Genomic DNA, 25,075 nt, shown 5'->3' with positions numbered 1-25,075 from the left:
ATACCCCGAAAAAAAAATATTATACGTTTTAGGGGATAGGAATAATAATGCAAATCTTATAATAAAGACTAGTTAACTGATAATATTTGAATGGCTGGATAAACCTATTGTGTAACTTAGATATATATTACTTTTACTTAGTCCTTAAGTTTTCGTAGATGGCAAAGAAACATTAGGATACGTAAAACTTGAGTACATAGGAAAGACATCCCACTTACTCATCACCACGTAGCATGTGTAGGAATTAGGATAGGCTTAGGGCATTAAACAATTATTTATAAACCGACTCATATTAAGGCTATAAATAGGGGTTTAGAAGACAATGATCGATATACACACACAAAAAGAAAATGAGTCTCACATAATCCATACATGCATTCTTATTTTCGCCTTGCTTGGTTTAGCTACTACTTCATATATAAATAAATAAGGTATGATTTCGGGACCCTTCGTCGTAGAAATAAGTAATATTATAGTGTTTATTATTAATAAAAACAGCTATTTTGAGCTGCCTATCTGCTTTTAGGGGGCGTTACACTCGGCCGAGTGACCCTTACTTGGCCGAGTATTCAACAAAGAATGTGATGCAACTCTCTCTTCCATATCTATTAAGGGTCTATTATGGTCAAAGGGTCAGTTAAAGGGACCCTAACAGGGCGAGTATTACAGCAACTCCTTGGTAGCGCCTTCGAACCTCTATTCATCGTCTCGAGACCTTTACCGAGACGAAACCGTCTAATCAAAAGCGATCCGGTCGAAGGCAGTTTACGTACCCAAATGTGGATTTAGACTGTCGTATGTCCGCAGACCGGCGTGCGGGTGACCTATATCCACAGATTGGCGACTCCGCTGGGGACAAACTAGGACACTTGTGTCTTTGTGATCCTTAGAGGTGAAACTCGAACGAGGTTGTGGTTAAAGTGCATTAATTGATATTATGGTCATAAGTCGGGTTCCTTGTCCTGGCCCACAACCTAACCTTTATCGACCAATTGGCTCGTCTCGTCGGCGTGAGTTTACTCATCCCACGCGTTTTGAATCCCGATTGCCTCAAGCATACCGTTGGCGATACACTCTTTTGTTTCGTCAAAGAGCTTTCACTTCCTACGTGAACGAGGCTAGGGCACCAACCTTACATATTTTTTTTTGGATTGACATCCTTCTTGAAGATCGAGGATTGATCGCTTGGTGTGTAACCACCCTTATAAAACCAAAACCCGTGTCAGCATTGAGCATAATATAATGAACTGTGATTACTTTTGTGCTATGTGATCCCAGTTCTTCCGTGTCATTTTCATAATTTGAAAAACACCTTTTTACTCCGTCATAATGGCGATTTCGAAACTTCGGTCTTTTGCTGACTGTTGCAAAAAAACACCTTTTTATACTGGCATGATGGCAATTTCAAAACTCGGTTTTCACAACCATTTCAAAACATATTTTTATGTCGTCGTAATGACAATTTAAAAACTCGGTTTTCACAACTGTTTCACAACGCCTTTTCACGCCGTTATAATGGTGATTTCAAAACTCGGTCTTTCCAACCACTTCAAAATACCGTTTTCCGCCGTCATAATGGCAATTTCAAAACACGGTTTTCACAACCGTTTCAAAACGCCTTTTTATGCCGTCGTAATGACAATTTCAAAACCCCGGTATTTTACAACTGCTACAAAAAACCTTTTTACGCCGTCCTAATGACGATTTCAATCCCCGACTTGACAACCTTTTCACAACGCACTTTTGCGCCGACATAACGACCATTTGAAATATCGAAAGCAACGCACCATTTTCAAAACTGTTTCATACCTCGAAAACAACACTCTGTTATCTAGGCGGTAAAAAATTTCAACCTTTCGAATTTTTAATACTCCATTTTCGAAATCCCAAGAACCGTCCACAAAAACCGAAACGTCACTGTTCAAACCGTCGTAATGACGAACTTTCAAATTCAAATTCTATTTTCAAAATCAAAACTCCGTTTTCCATGCCGTCGTAATAACGATTTTAACCCTTGCAAATTTTTAAATTTCAAATCGCGTTTTCGAAAACAAATTTGACAATTCTCCAAACCGTCGTAATGACGATTTCAATTTCGACAAATTTTCGAATTTCAAATCCCGGTTTTGAAAAAAAACTTAACCATTATCAAATCATCGTTCAATATCAAATATTTTGAATGAATTTAATCCATTTCAAATTTTCAACCCAATTTTCAAATCTTTGGAAACAAATTTAACCATTTTCAAATCTTCAATCCCAATTACAATCATTCGAAAAATTTGACCCTTTTTAAATTTTCAATCCACAATCAATCATTCGAAAACAAATTTCACCGTTTTCAAATTTCAATCCACAATCAACCATTTGAAAACAGATCTAACCGTTTTCGAAGCCATTATGACGACGATTTCAACTCTCCAATTTTTTTTCAATTCTCGATTTTAGAATCTGCGATTCTGAACTTTGAAATCCGTCTTTCAAAACAACGTGCCGTTTTCTAAACCGTCACAATCTTTAATTTTTTTCAAACTCGTCTTCTGAAAATAAACTAGACCTTTTCCATTGACAAACTGAGCAATTTTCCCGATTTTCGGTCTCCTAGAAATAACAAGTCCTACTTTTGAAAATTTCTATTTTCGAAAATCATTCGTAAGTAATAACATTCTGTGAATATATCGGTCCACTATTCCGATTCAGCCTTGAATCGAGTCGAGTCAAGTTTAAATAACATAAGCCCCCGCCGAAGTTAGTACTTACCTTCTGGTCTAGATCGTGTCGCCTAATTGTCGAGTCATCATCAATGGCATTAGCAGAGTCAAAACCTGTCAGGTTTTTAACTCATCTTTCCCCTATATTACGGGTCAAAGGTCAAGAACATATATGTGGCTCGTGCAACGACGTCACGCCGTTAACAAACCTCCAAATCGCGTCAGAAGTCATTTGTCTAGGCATCACCTTGCCAAAGTTGACACTCGAGTCTAAATTCTAAACCATGCACCATGAGTTCAAAAACAATAAGTCATAAACTATTTGTCCTGAACTCATAATCTAGTCACACCGCGTCGTCTCCACGATAAAATTGCCTTCTGTACATATGTCTTGCACTTGCCTTCGTTTGTGCAATCTCCCACCAAGACAAGTTATAACGCTTATCGTTATGTCGAACATGAATCCTATGGGTGCCATCGATCGTCAACAAGAAATTAAAAAAGCCGATCAATCTGCATCAGCTATGACTTCAGCCAAAATCAGCAACCTGATCGTATGACTCCTAGCTACCATGGAAAACTTGAGCATTCGTCTCTCTCATGTTGAGTATAAACTGGCAACTTGGAATTTTCCTTCTTCTGAAATTGAGCAAAGGGTTAAGCTCCTAGAAAATCGACTTCTTGCCAATGACAAAACCAACCCCAAATGGAAGGCAACCAAAATTAGTGAAGCCAACTCCTTAGGTGCTCTACCAAACAAAACAAGACGACCCCATATGTCCTTTTCTGATTTGGGTATACCTTATGCAGCAGCCTTGCAAAGGCTAATCTCCCTAAGAAACCATTCGACAGAAGGTGGGACGGAAAATTATTTTGAAATACTCTACTAAATCGAAGACGTTATTCAGGTGGGGTACCTCCTTTAAGAGATCCATTGATAGGCTTAAAATCTTAGTAGTGCTTAAAGGGATTGAAAGTACCACTCATATCAACAAAGTGCACTTTTTTTGGTTATCCAGCGAAAGAACTCCAAAGTTAAGTGTGCTTGACTGGGAGTAGTCTTAGGATGGGTGACCTCTTGCGAAGGTTCCGGGGATGCGCATAAGTGAGAACAAAATGCGCCGGAAAGGACCCGGGTTAATCTATGGGTCATGTACACAGTCTGGCGAGCTACCGTGGGTGATCGCTCCCGACCCAGGGTTTGGGCCTGGGTGTTTCATATTTTGTCAGTATCACCAAGGTCGCGGACATGATATTAAGATGCGTCTCCCTCTAAAACGCATCATCATATTTTAATATCTTGTATCGTTTATTGTAAAATGTTTTAAGTGCAATATAAATATTAGCCTTTTATTTTACATTATTCAGACGTAATGTGCTTGTTGTTAATTTCTTTAAAAGAGAAATCCAAACAAGATAGTCAGCATTGAATGTAATACAAGTAACTCTTACCGCTAAGTGATAACATCACTTTTGGGAAAATACAGAAGGTGGTTTTTGGACTAAATTAAAAAGCTCAGTAAAATCCCACTTTGCCACTCGCTATCGCTTAGAATATGAAGAGACGGTTGAAAGGCTGATGATGACTAGGCGTTAAAAAAAATCAAGTTAAATACTGCAGATAAAACGCCATGAATCATGTTTAGGGAAATGATTATCCCATCAAATATCAGACGCTTATTATTATAACTATTCCTATCCCTCAAAGAATGAAGTAAAAAACTACGTGAGTTACTTTTTCTATTTTTACTATAAAGAGAAATTGGTTTTTCCTTGAGGAATTAAGATCCTTTTTCAAAAAAGGGAGGGATGGTAACAACTTATTCGAAATATAAGTGTCGATATAACGATGGAAGCAAACCATTCGACAGAAGAAAATTTGCAAAAACCTTTATGAGAGAAAGGTTACGAGTCTTTAGGATCCCATACGAGTTTTCGTAAAAATGCCTGGTCTCTGTTACAATTGAGTTTTCGAAAACATGATTGCTATGAAGGAAATATTTGAGAAGGTGCCTCATCAAACAAAGATAACGATGATAACAAACTGACGGGCTGAATGTTGTATGCCTATCAAAGTAAATTTATATCACTTACTCAACTACACTACTAAAAATAGCAATATAATGGAAGTAAGGGTCGAACCCACAGAGAAGGACTAAGTTAACTAATGTGTATATTAATGCAGAGTCAAGTAACCGATTTGGGGGGGGGGGGGGGGGGATTTGTTTGTTTGGTCAACTAAGATTAAAGCAAGTAATGAAATTACAGTAATTCAGATGATTAAAGGTCTTAGGTCAACTTATCTCTGCTACCAATTAAGTCAATTGATCATCGAAAGTCTGAAATACCAATTTACCTTCAAGTATCTATCGTGAAATAAATATGCAATATTAATTTCTGTTCCTTCGTAAGAGTAATCAAATAATTCGATCAGCGATATTATAAGACCCTAACTATCAAATAATTCAACACACGCGTGTCAGATTCAACCCAATAGCAGCAATAATGAATAAAGGAACCGACAGAAACAATAACCGAAACCACGCAGTCGTAATTCAATTGTATGTTTAATCTCTTTCTAAATCCAAATAATGATAAACTGAATCAATTACGAGGACAAAGGTTACTACATTAATTTAGATATCAAGCAAACTGAGTCGATTCAAGTGTTTAGCATAAAAAGAAAGAACGGAAGCCCAGAATATGAGCGGTGGTCCAAAAGGAGTCGTCAGTGCTCAAGTGTAACATGAGGAGTTATCACTGGTTATTAAACCGCTTTCCACTAATGAAGTAGTTATAAGGAATTGGTAAAGAATACCTATATAATTAAGGGAGTATTTGCCAAGACGAGTACACACACAACTCAAACAATTATAACTTACTGCATCCTTAGATATTAGTTTTTAGTCTATCCTAAATTAGATTAACACGGTGAAACAATCCTACAATGAAGATAATTAGCTATAGATCCCTTAGTTTGTAATTTAGCAGTTACAAGTACTCTTCTGAAAACTCTGTTGACGTTGTGTAATCGGTAGTCTCGATTATGATATATTCGTATAAGAATCATATCATTCACCCATTAACGCTTGTGTAATTTAGCGATGTTTATTAGATCAAACATCTACAACGGTGGCTCAAACTCTCTTAATTTAGGATAGAGTACAAAATGTAGCATGTTAGTTACCACAATACCTTAAGATGTTATGCTTGTTTCCGCACGAACAATAGGTAAGACTACAAATCACATTATGGTGCCTAGTTCAACAATAACATTCGTACTGTAGGCATATAGGAGATGTATAATGTTGGTGTGAAGTGTGAACTGTAAACAACCCCCTTATGACCGAGTAAATATCTACTACTAATATAGTCACATGGGGTCGTAATCGAATTTATATCGCAGCATGGCATTCTACCGGCTTAACTGATCGTAACACTTATGCCATAGTAGTCAAACAATGTTCACTTGCTTGCAACAATAATACACTAAAAATAACATACATTTTCCCATTTGTGTTTTTGTTCGCAAATTTATGTTTTAGACGGTCACTTTTGGTCTAAAGTTTCAGATGGTCATGTGACTATTTTATGGTTAGATGTAAACCACAATGGTATAATTAGTGTTACAGCCTATGGTAACTTGTTTTTCAATAGAGGTCACATTTGGATGTAAAATGATTACAAACTCCGGTCTTATTTAAGATCAAAATGACCTGTCTAAAACAATACCAATTGTATTTTGTTTCCAGGAAAGAGTTGGGTTTGGTGGTTAGAGGTTGTTTACTGCCTTACTTCTTTCAAGCATAAATTGATCACCCAAGTTGCTTAATTAAATACATTTCTCTTTAGTCGTTGTGCTCACATTTGAGCTCTTCTTTACCTTTGTCTCTATATATATCCTTGTTATATTTATCATGTGACTCCTCATTCTAATATACAATCTCATTCCTAACTCTCTCCTCTATCCTACATCTCTAATTGCTTTTTTCACAAATTATAAAATATAATTTTACTCATTTCAATACAATTTCTCCATACCTCTATATCAATGGAGTTTGCTAACATGGCCGAGTTTCTTGGAAACAAGACCATTTTAATAACCGGTGCAACCGGCTTCATTGCCAAGAGTATTATTCTTTCTTTCTATTTTTCTGTATCATATACACTACCAAGTATTATACCGAGTACTTAACATAAATGATGCGTAGTTATTCGTACTTCCTATGTCTCAGTCATTTATTTACATTTTTTAAATTTTTGTGAGGGTATTTTAACCATGAGAAACAAATGACTAGGATGAAATAATATATCTTCACATTTTTTGTAAACAATGTTTTCTATAAGTTTTGTGGTTGGAACTACAGTTTTGGTGGAGAAGATACTTAGAGTTCAGCCAAATGTAAGGAAGCTGTACCTTCTTGTAAGAGCTAAAGACCCGGAGTCTGCCAAAATCCGGCTACAAGATGAGGTATTTCCGAGTTTTCTAACTTGGTTGCACCCTTAAGATTTCAAGTAAGCTACGTTTAGGGCACCAAATCTTAAAGCTTGTCCTCGCTACTGATATAAGACGATGCAATCAACAGAGCTTATTTGTATAACTCCGTGTTTGTTAGTTGTATTATTTAGTGAAATTTTCGTTCCAAAGTTTTTTAACTTGGTTGCACCCTCAAGATTTCGATTTTCAACTAAGCTACGTTAAGGGCACCAAATCTTAAACCATGTCCTCGCTACTAATATAAAACGATACAACAGTGCGTATTTGTACAACTCGACCAAAAACACGACGTGTTGGTCTCATTTTGTATAAGAAAGGATACATATATCTATGACATTATTATGTTAATTGGTGTACTGAAAGTAACTTTGCATTATGTACATTTCTATAATTGTAGGTGATAGGAAAGGAATTGTTCCGAGTTTTAAGAGAAAAAATGGGACAAAATTTTGAATCCTTCATATCAGAGAAAATAACACCGGTTGCTGGGGATACATCATACGAAAACCTGGGACTTATTGATGACAACCTTAAAACGGAGATGTTCAAAGACGTAGACATTGTCATAAATGTAGCCGCTACTACCAAGTTTGAGGAAAGGTATCATTCAACATCATTTTATTTTTCTTCATCATTTATTAATACCGACTAGTTAATATCAAAACGGTTTTTACAATATGCGCCACAATATTTTTAAGATTCCTTATCTAAAATGATAAGAATGAATATATCTTTCTATTCTAAGAATTAAATCTTACATATATTTCTTTAAATGACTTATTATCATGTGTCTTTAGAGCACACGTCAGAAAACCTAATATCAAAATAAACTTAAGGAAAAAAAAAACAATGGCAGTTAATATGTAATTAGATCTGGTAGTCTGCATGGTGATGAGAGATTGTGATTTGTGATGTCCTTTTCCATGTAAATTTGTTGAATCTAACTAATGCTACCAATAAGCATCTAGTTAACTTTGTCAAGAAAAAGGTAGGACCTCAAACTAACATAAGGCTATTTATTTAACTAAAATAAAGATACACATTGATGAAGGTTTAAGTTAATTAGCTCTACCTAATCTGTGTTATTAAAAGACCGTTGTACGATTACACTGAGTATGCCATATACTCCGTATATACTACTACTAGTTCACGTGTGCAGACAACAAATACATAAAACATAAAATATGAGATTCTTCCATTTCCCCTTTCATGTGTATATGGTCATATGGTGTAGTAACAAATTCTTCATCATTAGATAACTTAATCCCATTTGAGTATTTGACATATCAGTATTTGAAGCAAAATGTTGGTAAGAATAGAAAAAATAACATGATTAAAAAATGCCTATAAGAGGTAAAAGAAATGCAATAAATTAAATTAACGATTTTACGACCTAATAATTCAATTAAGGTTTGCTTGGATTGATGATAAAATGAGGAATTGAACATGAGAGTAATACTATCACGAGGGCAATGATTAATGAGGTAAAAGATTATCTCAATCAAACCTATATATCATCGAACAACTACATTACCTCTATGTGTAACTTCTTTAATTTAACTATTTCCCAATTAAAATTAACTACGGAATTATTCCTTAGATTTCCGACAAGCTCTAACAAAAATAACTGAGAACTTTATTCGGTTTACTTGCGTAAAACCTTTATGATATATGGACATGAAATAAGTTTGTTCAATTTTGGACTTTAGCATATCTTATACTACCTCTGTTCCGGTCATTTGTTGTCCTTTTCCATTTTAGGGTGTCTCATTCATTTGTTGTCCTTTTTATTTTAAGAATGAACTCGATGAACAATTTTATCATTGACACTCAATTTGTTCCACTTGTCATTTAATAATTGGATCCCTCCTCTTTCCTTAATCTTTGTGTCAAAACTAAAGAATAAAAAATTGACCGGGACGGAGGGAGTATTATGAATACATAAGAATAAAAATATGTAGTAGTTTATGCCTTTATGGTGTAGAATTTTGAACCCGTGATAGTAAAATGGACTAAATATCTTACCGAGTACATATCCTATTAATAATTACTCTCTACATGGAATTGATCGATTGCAGGTATGATGTTGCATTGGGAGTAAATACTATGGGACCTTCGAATGTTGTAAACTTTGCAAAGAAATGTACCAACATAAAGTTGCTCATCCACGTATCAACTGGTAAGCACCATCTCTCCTTTTACATTTTAAGTTCGTACCATAATACCATCACGTCTAGTGAATGCTTTTGTAAAAATAAATTAATTACAATACGATCATTTTATGTTTTGTACCGATTTGGTACGAGATCAAATGAGGTTTATCTTCCCCTTTGCGTTATACGGAGTACTCCTTATTAAAGTGGGCTACTAATTAATAATTGTGCAACCTTTTTGTATTTTCAGCGTATGTGTGTGGCGAAAATGGAGGGCTGATACCAGAAAGCCCATATTCCATGGGAGAGGCATTGAATGGTTTACCAGGATTGGATATTGAAACAGAGAAAAAGCTTGCCAAGCAACTTTTAAGCAATCTCAAAGCTAGGGAACTTCCTGAGAAAGGCATCAGGCAAATTATGAAAAATTTCGGAAGACAACGGTACAATTTCTTCGTTGATCTCTGAATAATATACTAGCCTAAGAATTGAATGACCCATATTGGGCCATATCGGAGTTAGAAGAGACTAACGTGAGATTTTGAACATTTTTATAAGAGACTAACTAAATTTAGTTCTACTTAAACAATGTTTCCAATATAATTGTGTAATGTTTCTAAAAACAGGGCCAAGTTATTTGGATGGCCAAATACATATGTGTTTACAAAAGCAATGGGAGAAATGCTTGTTGGGCAATGTAGAGGTGATCTGCCTGTGATAATTATGAGACCTACCATTGTTTGTAGTACTTACAAAGAGCCTTTTTCTGGTTGGGTTGAAGGTTGCAGGTACGTTCATGATATTATGATGGACTCATCCATTTTGTAAATGAATTTAAAGTGATCTACTTATACGCATATTAGATACCTAATTTAATGTTTGTCTAATTGAATTGACAGAACAATTGATAGTGTTGCTGTTAATTATGGGAAAGGGCATCTAAGTATCTTCCTTGCGGACCGAAACTCTGTTTTTGATCTGGTAAGACGCTTCAAATGTGTCAATTTAAGTTGTTCTTATGATTTTGAAGCTACTAAATACCAAATTTCAAAACAATCTAGTAAAACCGGTTTACTAATATGTTGTGCAGGTTTCGAAAAAAAAATAAAGGATTTCAAAATAAAATAGTTTTTTTTTTTCTTTTAAATGAAAAGAACAATTCATTGATAGAACGTCAAACGACACGTACAAATGATACATATAATCAAAACAAATCTAAAGGAAACAAAGAAAAATAATTTTCTTGGAAACTAGAGATCTCAAAACAGCATCTGACAATTCGGCTCGTCCTATTATCGTGTAGCTTTTAAGAGGATCTTTGTTTGATTTATGAGATAAAATTTACTTCTAAAATAGTTATGTGGTACCCAAACTCAATATACTCTAGGAGTATATATTTAGATTCCTAATTATTTGAACAAATACGAGTAAGCCAACTAAACAATAGTTGTCGGGATCATGGGGCAAGTGGCAAATATAACACGAGAGGGTCCGTAACGTGTTAAATAAAATGTGTGATGGGTTTTTGTATGGTCCATTTAAATGTTTTTTCCTATGAATATGGAGATTTATTATCTTCTGTTATGATTTGTGAATGTCAGACAATGAATGAATGAGTGGGTTATGGTTGGCCAACCTATAATTGAAAGTAATTAATTTTGGGGTGAAATTTTTGGTGATTTTATGTTATTTTACACAATAATCACAAGTTTTTACTTGATGACTATTACGACAGTAGTAGTAATAGGAATATTTATAATAGTTGGGCCTCAACCAAGGTCACGGGTTCGAATCTTGACAACCTCAAAACCCCTAAAAAACTCTCGAAGTGGGCGTAATAGGAATATTTATAATAGTTGGACCTCAACCATCACCTTAAGATTTTGGTTGAGTTGGTTCATCTTTCAAGTAGTGTACTACGACAATGAAATCCAATCCGCTGATTTATTACAACAACTAACAAACATTGCCATAAATGTGGGTAGTACACATTAACCCGGGTGGTGATGCAAACATTGCCATAAATGTGGGTAGTACAGATTAACCCGGGTGGTGAATTGCATCGCTTATGAAAATAAGTAAGTCTGGCTTTAGACGGAGCATCCGTTTTAAATCTAATCTTGTCTTGCATCGCTTTATAACTCTGCTCTTTCCCTTGTGAGAAAATGGAAATCATAATAGCTATATATCGCGGTTGAAATTAGCAACATAGCAAGTAATTGTTACTCCTATGATTAGGGACACAAACTCGGATCCAATTTTAGACATACGTAAATAGCGTAATACTGAGGCCTCTTCCTTTGTTTATGCAAGTACTCCGTATGAAACTGAAATTACAAGCTCATGTTGGCATGGGCTTAACCAATTTTGGTTCTAAAATTGGATGCAGATACCAGCAGATATGTTTGTAAACTCGATCATTGTCGCAATGAAGGCCCATGTGAATCAACCTTCTATGACAATCTACCAAGTTGGGTGTTCCTACAGGAATCCAGTGAACTTTAGCGAATTGCACGATTTTCATTATAATTACTTCAATCAACATCCATGGAACAATAACGAAGGCAACCCCGTCAATGTGAAGAAGGGCTTAGTGTTGAGTAACATACTCATCTTCCAACTTATTCTCTTCTTATGGATATTCTTGGTTGGGAAGGTTAGTATTATTACCCACCTTGTTGTGCTAATACGGGTTGGTTCTATATTGTAATACGGATAAATTGTACCTCACTTCTTGGTTGACATGGGTTCAGGAAAAAGACTAATTAGTTTACATTGTGCCTGAGTTTTATCTGATTTTAGGTGTGTCGCCATGTCGGGATCTCGAATGTTAAGAAGTATTGCTCATATCAACCTTTCTGTCTCTTTATGTTTTTATAGGTATTGAACTTGGCTAATATGATGGGCTCAAGAAGCTTACAGCAAGTTCTTATTAACATTGACAAAAAGCTCAACATTGCTGTGAAGCTGGTGGAACTTTATAGACCTTACTTGTTCTTCAAGGGCATGTAAGTTGCTTTGAAATCCCAACTACGACATTTTAAGTTCTGTTCTTAACTGCATTTTCCTCCACCACTTAATTTAGTACTATTTCTAATTAATTGTTTTTTGCTCCTCAGTTTTGTCGACTCAAACACCGAAAAACTGAGAGTAACAGCACGAGAAAATGGGCTGGATGAAGATATGTTCAACTTTGATCCGATGTCTATCAACTGGAAAGACTTCTTCATCAATGTCCACATTCCTGCAATTGTTAAATACTTGTTCTAATTCTGAACAAGAAATCATATCAAGCCGTGCCTTGATTTATTTACTAGTTTCAAGAGTTATATATTTAATTTGTAAACATTGAAATTTATATTGTGTGTCATCTCATAAGGTTTTAGGCTCTAGCTTATTATTACCATATTAATCGTTTTATCAATTTTTTTCTTGAACAAATTTGATGTATAATGTCAAAGCTTCGAGCTAGTACTGGAATTTGAAAATAATTTATATTCATGATAACTTGAAGTCTTAAACATTTTAAAAGGAAGTATGATTGATCTTTCTTACTTTGTTTGTTCAGATTTTCAATGATGTCTTATGTTAACAATACCATATTCACGTGATAACAACCAATGAAGGTTATTATCAATCATTTCGTAAATCGTCAAAAATTTCCTTAATTAACTTTTCTTCCTAATTTATTACCTTCTGTCTTATTAGTAGAATCTTGTTAAACAAACTTGAACTCCAAAACTCGATCGAAAACATCTCTACTGATACTTAATCGAAGACCCACTATAAGTTATAAATAGCCCCAAAACCTGAATAGTAGCCGTTAGGGTGGAAAATTTTCGGTACCAGAATGGTACCTAGAAGTTATAACATATCGTCCGTCTTCAATGAGATTTGTTGAAGTTACAAAGCGTCTCGCTTGTGACGGGCTAATCCCGTCACAAGCTGAAGATCTCTCACAAAAAGGGAGAGGGGACAAGGTGGGGCACCCCCCATGTACTTCCCCACCCACCTTTCATGGATCATTTGTGAGAGGAAACGGTATCCGTCACAAGCTTGTGACGGATATCGTCCGTCTTCAATGAGATTTGTTGAAGTTATAAATAGCCCCATAACTTAAAAGATGTCTCATTAACACATCCCTTTTCATGATTTAGGTGATTGTGAATGGGAATAAAATGAACTGGATGATTGAGGATCGTCTAACTAAGACATCTCATTTCATTTTGGTAAAAGATACTTGGAGCAAGGCGGAATTGGCTATGACATTTGAGAGGCATATTTTCAAATTCCATGAAGTGTCTAAAGATATAGTATCAGACCGTGATTCACGCTCCATATCAACACTTTGGCAAGAGTTACAAGATTCGTTGGGTACTAAATTGAAAATGAATACAACATTTCACCCGGCTACTAATGGGCAAATTGAGAGAACTATTCAGACATTAGAAGACATATTGCGAGCTTGTGTAATATAGTTTGGTGGATCATGGGTGGACCGGTTGGATTAATCTAGTTTTCTTATAATTGTTGACACCTCGTTTTTGCACCTCCCGCCAAACACCCAGTGATGATTGAGCCGCATGTTTAGCATATGTCGCGATTTTATGACGTTTTATAAATCGGTTAATAAAAGATAACTCATACACTTGTTTCTACCCCTTGGTCGTCATCTAGGTGTCATTACGGTTGTTTTGGCAGTAATTGGAGTACATTTGGAGTCCGGGTAAAAAACCGTCTTCATTTCCTAAAACCGTCAAATCACGAGTTAAAAAGCAATGTGCTTGTCTACCTAAGGTTAGGATGTCATAAAATGTTATGAGTATATCTCATTTTTAGTCCCATGTCACTTCTTTGGGCTAAACTTAAAGTTTACATTACAAAATGTGCATTTCATTTAGCTAAAATGACAACCCGACCTTTAGGCCCGTTTTACGAGGTGATAACGACTTTTTTGGGTCTGGGCTATTTCCCAGAACGTTCTAGAAATTTCTCTTAGCTTTCCAACGCCACCGAAATCACCTTATTCCGAGTCTTGTAGAGAAAGTTATGCCTAAAATACGACAGACTGTCAAACTCGTTTTCTCGCGCAGAAGAACTCTACCCGAGAAAGGACGCAGTAAGTGCTGCGCCTCTCTAAGGAGCGCAGCACCTGCTGCGCCTTTTCTCAAGGCTTTCTTTTTGTCCAAGTTTCCGTGTTTCAACCTAAGTCGGCTGTTTCCGGATCTTTCCTTCCGTATCCTATTCTTACCATAATTCCTCCGTGTGTTTAGTATAAATAGAGGCCTTAATCTCACATATTTTTCACGCGAGTGTCCGCCCTTCTCTTCTCTCTTTGCATTCTAGACCTTGCTCTAAGCTTTCGACGCCTACGTGCTTGAACAATCGACCACGTAAGTCCAGATCATTCTGAGTACCAGTCACGTTTGCATGACCGACCAATTTGACCACTACACAATTAATTAATCAATCTTTTAAATTCCTTTTTTAAGGGCACTTTCATATTTGCATAGATCGAGTCGAGTTACCACTTAAAACCAATTTAGTTAAATCTCGCGACGCTGACATGTAATTCTGAGGGTGTAAAATCCCATCTTAATTCTATATTTATTTTCTGTATTATAATTAATGTAAGAATTTATGTCATAAGCATGCTCAAAACCGTTTTTTTATCACTTTTTAAAACCCTTTGACGGAAACAGCAGAGAAACGACGTGGAGAAGAATCGCATCAACTGATGCGCCTTCTGGAAAGGCCGCAGCACCTGCTGCGCCTCTTCCAGAGGCTGCCTTCAGTTGCTGCACTTGTTCTTCATCCTCGGGTTTTTGTTCCTTTCGTCTTTTATTTTTCTTTCTTCGTTTTTTCCCTTATTTCACCTAATAATTTTCAAATTAGTTTTTATGAATCTTTTTCATCCTTTTTTCGGCTTAAATCCCTTATAATTAATATTTGCGGGTTTTCATCATCTTATTAAAACCCGGATTTTAGAGACTCGATTTATCCATATCAAGTTCCTTGAATTCGTCTTTTGTACATATTTTTCTTTATTTTTCATATTTTGTTTTCTTTTGCTTTCAACCGTCTTTAATTCATGTTTTTTATATAAACCAATTCCGTCATCGTAGAATAACCATAACTTGTAATGTTTCGTTCGTCTTTTATCGCTTTATGACGGTTCCTTATGCATGTAATATGATTAAATCACTTCTACTCGAGTTATATACCAATAATCGACATTAAATAACTAATGAACATTAACAACCCGCGGGTCTGACTTTCACAGTCAGAATCCAACTCGAGAACAGTCGCATAAACTGATGCGCCTCTTCCAGAGGACGCAGTTTATTCTTTAAGAAGACTAATTTGGTAGGAGACCAAATTAGTATAAACCTTTTTCGGCCCTCATGTAAGAATAATCGACTTCTTCTTCTTACTTTCTATTTTTGTTATGCATGCATAAGTTCCTTTTAGTTTATGACTAAACTAATAAACACTTAGTTATTAGAAATGTCTAATAAGAGATATACGAATCTTTCAATTGGTATCAGAGCAAGAGTTGTTGCATGCATAATCGGTTTTGTTTTTCCGTGTTAATATGTTAACATATAAAACTTAAAATTTGTGATTTATGAAGATAAATGCCACGAAAATTTTGCATGTTGAACATTCTGGTCCTAAATAGATTTTAGGTCATTTTGATGATTTATGGTAATTTATTGCTCTTTAAAATGATTATTTGTATTTTTATTAAGTGATTACTGAGTAAAATGACAATTAAAATGCTAAAAATAGTTAGACTATGATTCTGACCATGAAATTTTACACGACCTCACATGCATATTTTACAAATTGTATGTAAAATTTCATATAAAATGGTTTTATATAGCATGATTTATGATTTTTACATGTTAAAAGTCGATTAAATAGAGGTATTTATGTTAAAAATGGTTAGACTTTGTTCCTGCACATGAAAATTTAGTATGTTGTTACTTGCAATATTTACACACTATATGTAAATTTTTAGATCAAATGGTTTAATTTTGCATGATTTATGATTTTTAGATGTAAAAATCGAATAAATAGTGACTAATTTTGGCAAAAATAGCTAAAATAAATTTTATGGCATGAAATTTTTTCCCAATGTTGTATATATGATATGAACATCAGATCTAAACTTGCATGTTAATTTTCGTATGATTTTAATGGTTATTAATTTTTATGGGATATAAATTGATAAATAGCAACTTCAATAGTCAAGAATATAAAAATTCGATTTTGGCTTAAAATTTGTCATTTCCAGGTTCTACAAACTTGTTAAGAATATTCAAAATTTTAATTTTGATTTATTGCATAATTTTATGTTTAATTTGGAATTAATTGCTTAAAATTATGTTTTATGCGATTTATTTGTGAAATAAATTAATATAATCTAAATACATTTTTTAGTTAGAATTTTGGGATGTTGGGAATTTTCCAGAATATACAAAATTATGATTTTGAATTTTTCGAATTTTTATGACTTTTTGGGAATTATTTCCTTATTATTATGAATAATAAGTGTTTAAAGAGCAATTATATAATATCAAGTTGAATTATTGTCAAATGTTTAGTGAAGACTGAATTTTGAGTCCTAAGAGGTTGGGGTAATTAACTTGGACATAGATGTGATTTATGTAATATTTTGTGATTTTAATAGGTTAATTGTCACAATAATCCATAAAACCGGACCATATATACAATATTAGCTTAAATAGGGCGATTTGGCACATAACATGGCATGTTTCATACATATATTAATGCTGCATTTTAAGTATGATTGTCATATTTTATTTTATGTAATTTTGAATTATGTAATTTGTACTTAGTATGGCCTTAGTTTTTAATTGGTATTTCCCGAAATGAATGGGGATATCGATTCGGTTGTAATTAATGTGATCTCGTATCACTTTTATTTTATTTAGTTTTGTTTTTATTTTATATTGTATAAAGTAGAAAAGCTATGTAATTTATTTATTTCGGAGTTCCTTGAAGACGGTGCAATTCAAGAAGGTGTTCCGACAAAGACGGTGTTACCTTGAAGTGCGTGCCAATTGAAGTTCAAGGGACCAAAGGAGTTGGTTTCCGAATTTGTAAATAGTTTATTTGATTTACTATTTTAGGATGGCCATACTAGGATTTTATCGTTTTTTGCTTTGCATTTGTTTTATATGTTTGCATGCATAGCCAAATCGCCATAACTACACATGCATATCTATTTTATCGAGTCATCGACCGTGTCAATTATAATTATCGTAGTTCACCGCTTTAGTTCAATTATAATAGTTCGACCGTGTCAATTATAATTTCGCTTAATGTTCCTAGAACATCCTTTATCTACTGGGCAAGCTTACATAAACGTTTACTCACCAGAGATAGGCTGGTTCAAATGGGGATTTGTCAAGATGTTCTCTGCTGCTTGTGTGCAAAGGAGCCTGAGACACATGATCATCTCTTCTATGGTTGTGATTTTACTAAAAGATGCGTGGATTTATTGAAACTGAAGATTCGTATCAATTTCCCAGAGCATGATATGGTCAGGTGGTTTTCTGCTAGAACAAGGTTTAGTGTTTTGCAGAAATTAATAGCAGGTGCTTGTTATGTTGGTCTCATTTATGCAGTCTGGTCTGCTAGGAACAAAGCAAGGATTCTCCACCATGTAATTCACCCTACTGTTCTTGTTAAACGGCTTTGGCAGGAAGTTATGGAGCGTTGGAAAGCAAGGAACAAGAGACTTCTCAAACCTTATGATCAACAATGGATCTCATCTCTTCTTTAGCTTTGTTTTGTTGATCATTGTCTTTTTTGTACTGATGGCTGTATAAGTTGAAACATTGTATACCTCTATTTTTTGATTTATATATACTTACCCTTCACCAAAAAAAAAAAAAAAAAAAAAAACTAGATAGATAATAAATTGACAAGACCTCTCACTTAATAATAATTTAGAATTAGCCTTACCAAATAGTAGAAACCATGAATCCCAATTTCATAAGGAAGTAGGCTCGGCTCACCGGGGTGCTAAACTTGTTACGTTGGGTAAGTGTGTAGTAAAATATTATTACATCGAAATTTGGATTGAGCTCAACGGAAGTATTCGTGACCGTAGTCGCATGTGTTCCGGGCTAAAGATAAATATTAGAGTAATTTTATCGACCGAGAGTTCTAGAAGTAGAATCGATTAAAGAGTTAATCCACCGAGTTATATTGATAAGGGATGAATCGGCTCATCGTGCCCAAGTTAATATGAATTTGGATCTCGGGATCATTTATAATAGTTGGGTAGAGGTCACTATATAAATGCTTAAAAACTTGTTTAAAAATGTTTACAAGTATTATTAAAACAATAGATGTTTATTAATTCCTTCACTTTTATTTTGTAGTCATATTTGTTTTCTCAATTGCAATGCCAACTCCAAATTCAAACGCAACCACTAGCTCGAACACTCTCACCAATGTTTCATAGCTCCGATCCTTCATAGATCGTTGTAAATTAGAAAAGAACGGGTCAAACTTTGCCGATTGGGACGCTCAACTTCGTTTGGCCGCAGAGGGTGACGATAAGATTCGTTACCTTACCGAGACCTCTCCCGCCGCACCTACCGCTAGGTCTACTCCCGCTGCTAGGCAAGCCTATGAGACTTACCAAAAGGAGTCGGCCGCGATCAAAAATGTGTTGATCTTCTCAATGGACGCCGAACTCCAAAGGAGTGCTATAAAGATTAGCACAGCCTATGAGATCTATACGAAGCTTGTGACCATGTTTTCACAAGCTCCGAGGATCATTCAATATGAAGCGGCATCCGCATTCTTCGATCACAACATTAAGGAGGGCCAAAAAGTTAGCCCTCATGTGCTCAAGTTGATGGAGCATGTTGAGACCTTAAAAATGCAAAAGTTAGAGATTCCCGAAGAACTCATCATTGATCGAATTCTTCATTCCTTAAACAAGGTTAAGGCATATGTACAATTCAGGGTGAATTTTAATATGCAAAACTTGAAAGTGTCCCTCGATGAATTGCACAAAATGCTTGTGCAAGCCGAGAGGGACATGGGGCTAAATGCTAGCACCACGAAGGATGTGCTCAACATTAATCAAAAGAGCAAGGGGAATTTCAAGAACGGTGGTCACAAGGGAAAGAAGCAAACTCCCTACAAGAACAAAGGAAAAGCTTGTGAAGCTAGCTCCTCTAAGCCCAAGAAGGGTGCCCCATCCGGGGACAAATGCCACTATTGTAATGGTGTTGGGCATTGGAAGAGAAATTCTCCTAAGTACCTTGGCGATATCAAAGCTGTAAAAGTCATTCCAGTAGGTAAATAACTATCCCTATCTTTTATGTTTCGATCTCAACTTTGGTATTTTGATACAAGTTTGGATATTTACCCCTTTTTATTGTAATTAGGGCATCCTAGCAAGGACAAGGGCAAAGAAAAGCAAGCCTAGAAGATCTTAAGGGAAGCTAGATGTAGCCGCCCATGGTGCTAGATCAGTGGATGCTTGGCTTTGTTTTATTTTGTCTTTAGTTTCATGTTGTATTTTGAAATTTTAGAACTATTTTTTATTTCCTCGTTCGACTTGGAAATTGGTTATTTCCTTAACTAATGGTTGTATTTTGGATTTTGGTGACTTGGTTTGCAACGCAAGTCACTTATTTTATCGTATCGTTTGTTCTAAAATTTGTCATCATACACTACTTGCTTCTAGAAACATTAAGATCTTCATCAACTTAAATTGATCAAAAGACAAATATAATGATCAAGGCATTATATGTCCATGAGCTATGAATTCGATTTTCCTCATGCAATTATGACTAAAGTCACAACTTACTTATGTAAGATCAATTATGAAGTTTTGATTGAGTTGTTGAACTCAACAAGGGAACGTTGCCAACCTTATTTGATACACCTATCAAAATTAAATCGCCTAGTCTAAATTATCCTTTTAATATGCACTACTACAATTTAAGGCTACGAGAACGCCACTTAGAGAACGGTTGGTAACGGAACTGTTCTCTTTTTTTTTTTATGTTAGGCGGGCAATTATGAATTCTAAATAGAATGGTTATTGGGTCGAACTGTTCTTGTAGATAAACAAAGAGAACGGGTTGCTTTGACCAACCGTTTTCATACAAACTAGAATTTTCATTCAGACCGCTTCATCCTCTGCACCGTTCTCCTTCATCTGTCATAGAGAACGGCTCCGTTCCCAACTTTTCTCCTTCATAAATTTCTAATTAATTCAATCAAATGAAAACTTGGCGTTTACACTTCTACGTACTGCGCCCTAATTGTTTCCTTCGCACAGTTTTATTATCACCATCGCAAGTTTTAATTTCAATCAAATTATCAGTTGCCCCTTCTTGTCAGTGCTTGCTCGTACTCCGGCCACCGCCTTATTGTCGTTGGTCACTTGTGTTTCATCGTCGTTGATCGTTGCTGCTGGGAAGATCGTTTTTCATTATTCTTAATGTTAGCTTTAATACTACAATCTTAGATTATATTATCTGTTTATTTCATTGATCCTTGGTGCTCTTCTTTCATCATTGTTGTTGATTGTATACTTTAATGTATGCTGATGTTAGGGTTTAGTATTTGGTGATGCTAGGGTTTAGTAGTTACGGGTTTAGTTCTGATAAGAGTGGGAATTTTTTGTTTGATCGATACAAATAATGTGAAAAATTGGTTAACTTTTATTTTGCTTTGCTGAATTCAAATTTCTCGAGTAAGGATAGTCAGTGTGATACATCTACAAGGGAGTTAGGCCTAAGTCAGACAGAGGAAGGGAGAAATTCAGAAAAGAGCACCCATATTATCCACGGTTTCCACAGAGAAAAATTGTTCACACTTAAATAACCAACTCTCTACATCATCACCATTAAATAAAGGAAATTTAAGTTTAGTTCTATGAGTATTACCTCCGGTGAAAAAAATGACAGCGCATTCAGAGAAGGCACAATTGAGCTGCTACTGCTTTCACAAGTTGGACTCATGAGATACTTCTTTCACAAGCTTGACTCATGAGATACTGCTGTCAAAAGCTGATCCTGTAATCATATAAAAGAATGACGTGTTCTCACCGCTTCATATGTCAATGTGCCAGATCGAGAAACAATTCCAATACGACCCGGTTTGTGGATGTAGCCAGGCATAATTCCTATCTTGCACTCTCCTGGTTTAATGATGCCAGGGCAGTTTGGACCTATTAGTCTGGTTTTTGATTGTTTGTTGATAGCAGCTTTTACACGAACCTGAACAAAACAAATAACAAATAATGAATAATAAAGAACAATATTTCAAGTGAAAAAGGCCTCAAATGGGTGAATGTGAGGAGCAAAGTAGCAAACTGATGCAAATTGGCTGTTGTGATGATGATAGTTGCTGTCGTTGTGGCTTACTGCCTGAAAATCAGAACTACATCTTCTACAATTGCTGCTATAGTAATAGAATCATTGAGCTAGTTAAGAACTTAGGCAAATAATGATGATCATGATGGCTTACTACTATTACATTATTCAGAGGAAAAGGGTTATGATGATCATGATGGCTTACTACTATTACATTTGGAGAGAAAGAAATAATAGTAGATGTAACCTGGTGATTAGGAGACCTGAACTAATTCCGTATTATATAAAGCAAAGCAGTACCAAATCGAGCTAGACAAATGATCAAGTATCCTATTAATAGGAACACTGATTGTTGGTTGAGTAAGCTAGAGATATGATGTAGCTCTTTTATCTTGTCCTTGGCTGAACTTTTTTGATGTAATTAGACATTATTTTGTTGATGATCTTAATAATATTTACTCACATTACAACAACAAAAAAGTTCGGTTCCGAAAAGTTCAACAAAATTAAGTTTAAAAGAACAAAGGCTAAGTCTAATAGAACTTCTAGTTGTTTTCAGTGTTTTTGTATTGACATTTTTTTTTTGGGTAACAATTGTTATGTGTTGACATTTGAGGTCCATTCAAGAATCAAGAAATATCAGGGGAAAAATATTTTTTGATTATTTTAGATGACTATTATAAAACTACTAGGACAATTTGTTCTTTATTATTCATTATTGTTTACAACTATAAATATTGTTAGCGACAATAAAAGAAGACTATTCTTAGCGACAATTGGGTAGAATTGGGACATTTTGTTTGCTTCATATCTGGAGTTTTACATAGACAAAAATTACGTTCTTTATACGGATAGAATCTTGAAGAAGTCTACTTTCCAATGGCGTTGGAATCAATAAGTTTTACCGTGTGAATTTTGCCCAACAAGCCTTCAAAGACTGATACATTTTAAGACTGAAATTCTCTGTTTTTCCAGATTCGTGTCTGATATTGAGGAGCCATTTCCATGGTGTTATTTTGATTTAATGTAAACGCCCTTTCACATGGTTGTAGCCCTTTGAGTCTAGTTTCCGAATTGGTAAGGTAGACTTCTGGGTGATTTGTAGTTTGTCGGGAATCGCAATTCTCGTGGAAAGACGCAAATCTGTCATAAAATCGTATCAGTCTTTGAAGGCTTGTTGGGCAAAATTCACACGGTAGAACTTATTGATTCCAACGCCATTGGAAAGTAGACTTCTTCAAGATTCTATCCGTATAAAGAACATAATTTTTGTCCATGTAAAACTCTAGATATGAAGCAAACAAAATGACCCAATTCTGCCCAATTAGAAAGATTAGGGGCATTTTCGTCACAAAAACACAAAAATAGAAGTTTGGTAGCAATTTTTAAAAAAAGTGCGTTTAAAGGTAGTAATTTTTTTAAAAAAATTTAAAAGGGAGTAAATTTTAAAAAGTTGTGTATAAAAGGTAGTTTTTGATAATTTACACAAATAAGAATGGTACTATGGAAGTACACCCTTCCCTTTCCAGGTGAAGGGACAAGAACACATACTGTATTAAATAATGATATATCAGGTCATAACTCTTTTGCTTAATTTTACTTCTATTCTGGTTGTCAGTCTCTTTCTGTTGCAGCTTCTCTGTGTTTGTCTATCTTCATGCTCCAAAAGAGTCGTTCTATCAGTCTTAATCTAGAAGAAATATAATCAGCATTTTCGTCACAAAAACACAAAAATAGAAGTTTGGTAGCAATTTTTAAAAAAAGTGCGTTTAAAGGTAGTAATTTTTTTAAAAAAAATTAAAAGGGAGTAAATTTTAAAAAGTTGTATATAAAAGGTAGTTTTTGATAATTTACACAAATAAGAATGGTACTATGGTAGTACACCCTTCCCTTTCCAGGTGAAGGGACAAGAACACATCTTTGTATTAAATAATGATATATCAGTCATAACTCTTTTGCTTAATTTTACTTCTATTCTCGTTGTCGGTCTCTTTCATTGCGGCTTCTCTGTGTTTGTCTATCTTCATGCTCCAAAAGAGTCGTTCTATCGCTTTTTTTAAAGCAAGTGCCCATATCCCATATATAGTGTCAAATTAAATATATTTGTAATATTAGTTGCTTTTTTCTATTATATAGACCAATATGGATCGTACGTGGATGATGGATGGGAAAAGAGGTGATCCTAAATATGATGCCGGTTTAGCTGAATTTTATGAATTCGTTAGAAAGAATGTGAAAGACAAGTCTAATATGCCATGCCCTTGTGAAATGTGTCTGAATATCAAATATATGAGCTTCTCGGATGTTAAAATCCATTTAGAAAAGCATAAATTTAATTCAAAGTATAAACTTTGGAGGTTTCATGGGGAGTCTAGAGTGGTACAGAGAATGGAGGAAAATATGGGAGAGACTCAGATTGAGGGGGGAAGTCTTCCTATAGATAAAGGTATCGACTCACTGGAAGATTCGGACTGGGATATGAATTCTTGTGATATGAATTATGTGTCCGCTGACGAGTTTGATGATGATGAATTAGAAAAAATATTACGAGATCGGTTAATTGAGGACGGTCTTGAAGAAGATAACCCTTACGTAGATCATGATCCCGCTGATATAGATGACATTCTAGGTGAAGATGAAGAACCCGATGTTACTAATTTAGATGACATCACAAGCATTGTATTAGAGAAGCTAAAAGACGCTGAAATGCCTTTGTATAAGAGTTGTAAGAATTATACAAAATTGTCAGCCGTTGTGTGGAGTAATAAAAGTTTTACCCACCTCCTCGAATTATTGAAGGACATGCTTCCAGAAGATAATGTTCTTCCTAATCGTACATATGCAGCCAAGAAGATACTTAGAGGAATTGGTATGAAATATGTGAAGATTCATGCATGTCCTAATGATTGTATATTATATCGCAAGGAATATGAGAGTTTCACTCATTGTCCAGTTTGTAATGAATGGCGATATAAAAAGAAGGAGGGGATCCCAGCAAAAGTTTTGTGGTATTTTCCGATAATACCCAGGTTGCGACGACTCTTTGCGAATAAGGAAGATGCAAAGTTGTTGACATGGCATAAAAATGCAAAAGTTAATGATGGCAAGTTGAGACACCCGGCTGATGGTTTAGAGTGGAAACACATTGATTCCAAGTATCCCGAATTCGGGAAAGAACCCAGAAATCTTCGACTTGCACTCTCTACTGACGGGATGAATCCTTTTGGGAATTTAAGTAGTCAACATAGCACTTGGCCTGTGCTTTTAGCTATTTACAATTTACCTCCATATGTGTGCATGAAAAGGAAGTATTTGATGCTTTGTCCTTATTGA

At 35.1% G+C, this 25,075-nt stretch overlaps 3 protein-coding genes across 3 annotated transcripts; all 3 read left to right on the top strand.

Moving 5' to 3' along the window:
- Positions 1-6,188: 6,188 nt before the first annotated feature.
- Positions 6,189-12,916, top strand: LOC141647743 (alcohol-forming fatty acyl-CoA reductase-like). The gene is made up of 10 exons (XM_074456055.1): positions 6,189-6,841; positions 7,079-7,182; positions 7,607-7,809; positions 9,288-9,388; positions 9,613-9,805; positions 9,989-10,150; positions 10,262-10,343; positions 11,752-12,018; positions 12,243-12,370; positions 12,482-12,916. The coding sequence occupies exons 1-10, from the start codon at positions 6,763-6,765 to the stop codon at positions 12,630-12,632; spliced, it is 1,470 nt and encodes a 489-aa protein (XP_074312156.1). The 5' UTR covers positions 6,189-6,762; the 3' UTR covers positions 12,633-12,916.
- Positions 12,917-17,787: 4,871 nt separating this feature from the next.
- On the top strand, positions 17,788-18,177 carry LOC141649261 (uncharacterized). Its single transcript, XM_074457956.1, has one exon. It carries the CDS (start codon positions 17,788-17,790, stop codon positions 18,175-18,177), a length of 390 nt encoding a protein of 129 aa, XP_074314057.1.
- Positions 18,178-23,884: 5,707 nt separating this feature from the next.
- LOC141649260 (uncharacterized) lies at positions 23,885-25,075 on the top strand. Its single transcript, XM_074457955.1, has one exon. The coding sequence runs from the start codon at positions 23,885-23,887 to the stop codon at positions 25,073-25,075; it is 1,191 nt and encodes a 396-aa protein (XP_074314056.1).

The sequence above is a fragment of the Silene latifolia genome, chromosome 3 (assembly GCF_048544455.1).
Source record: "Silene latifolia isolate original U9 population chromosome 3, ASM4854445v1, whole genome shotgun sequence".
Taxonomy (NCBI): domain Eukaryota; kingdom Viridiplantae; phylum Streptophyta; class Magnoliopsida; order Caryophyllales; family Caryophyllaceae; genus Silene; species Silene latifolia.
This window is presented reverse-complemented; position numbering and strand designations above follow the sequence as displayed.

Bases quoted from the DNA above. Each gene is read 5' to 3' on its own strand.
- LOC141647743 (XM_074456055.1), top strand. From the start codon at position 6,763: ATGGAGTTTGCTAACATGGCCGAGTTTCTTGGAAACAAGACCATTTTA. The intron at 6,842-7,078 runs GTATTATTCTTT...TTGGAACTACAG, and splicing joins AACCGGCTTCATTGCCAAGA to TTTTGGTGGAGAAGATACTT. The intron at 7,810-9,287 runs GTATCATTCAAC...GATCGATTGCAG, and splicing joins ACTACCAAGTTTGAGGAAAG to GTATGATGTTGCATTGGGAG.
- LOC141649261 (XM_074457956.1), top strand. From the start codon at position 17,788: ATGGGGATTTGTCAAGATGTTCTCTGCTGCTTGTGTGCAAAGGAGCCT.
- LOC141649260 (XM_074457955.1), top strand. From the start codon at position 23,885: ATGGATCGTACGTGGATGATGGATGGGAAAAGAGGTGATCCTAAATAT.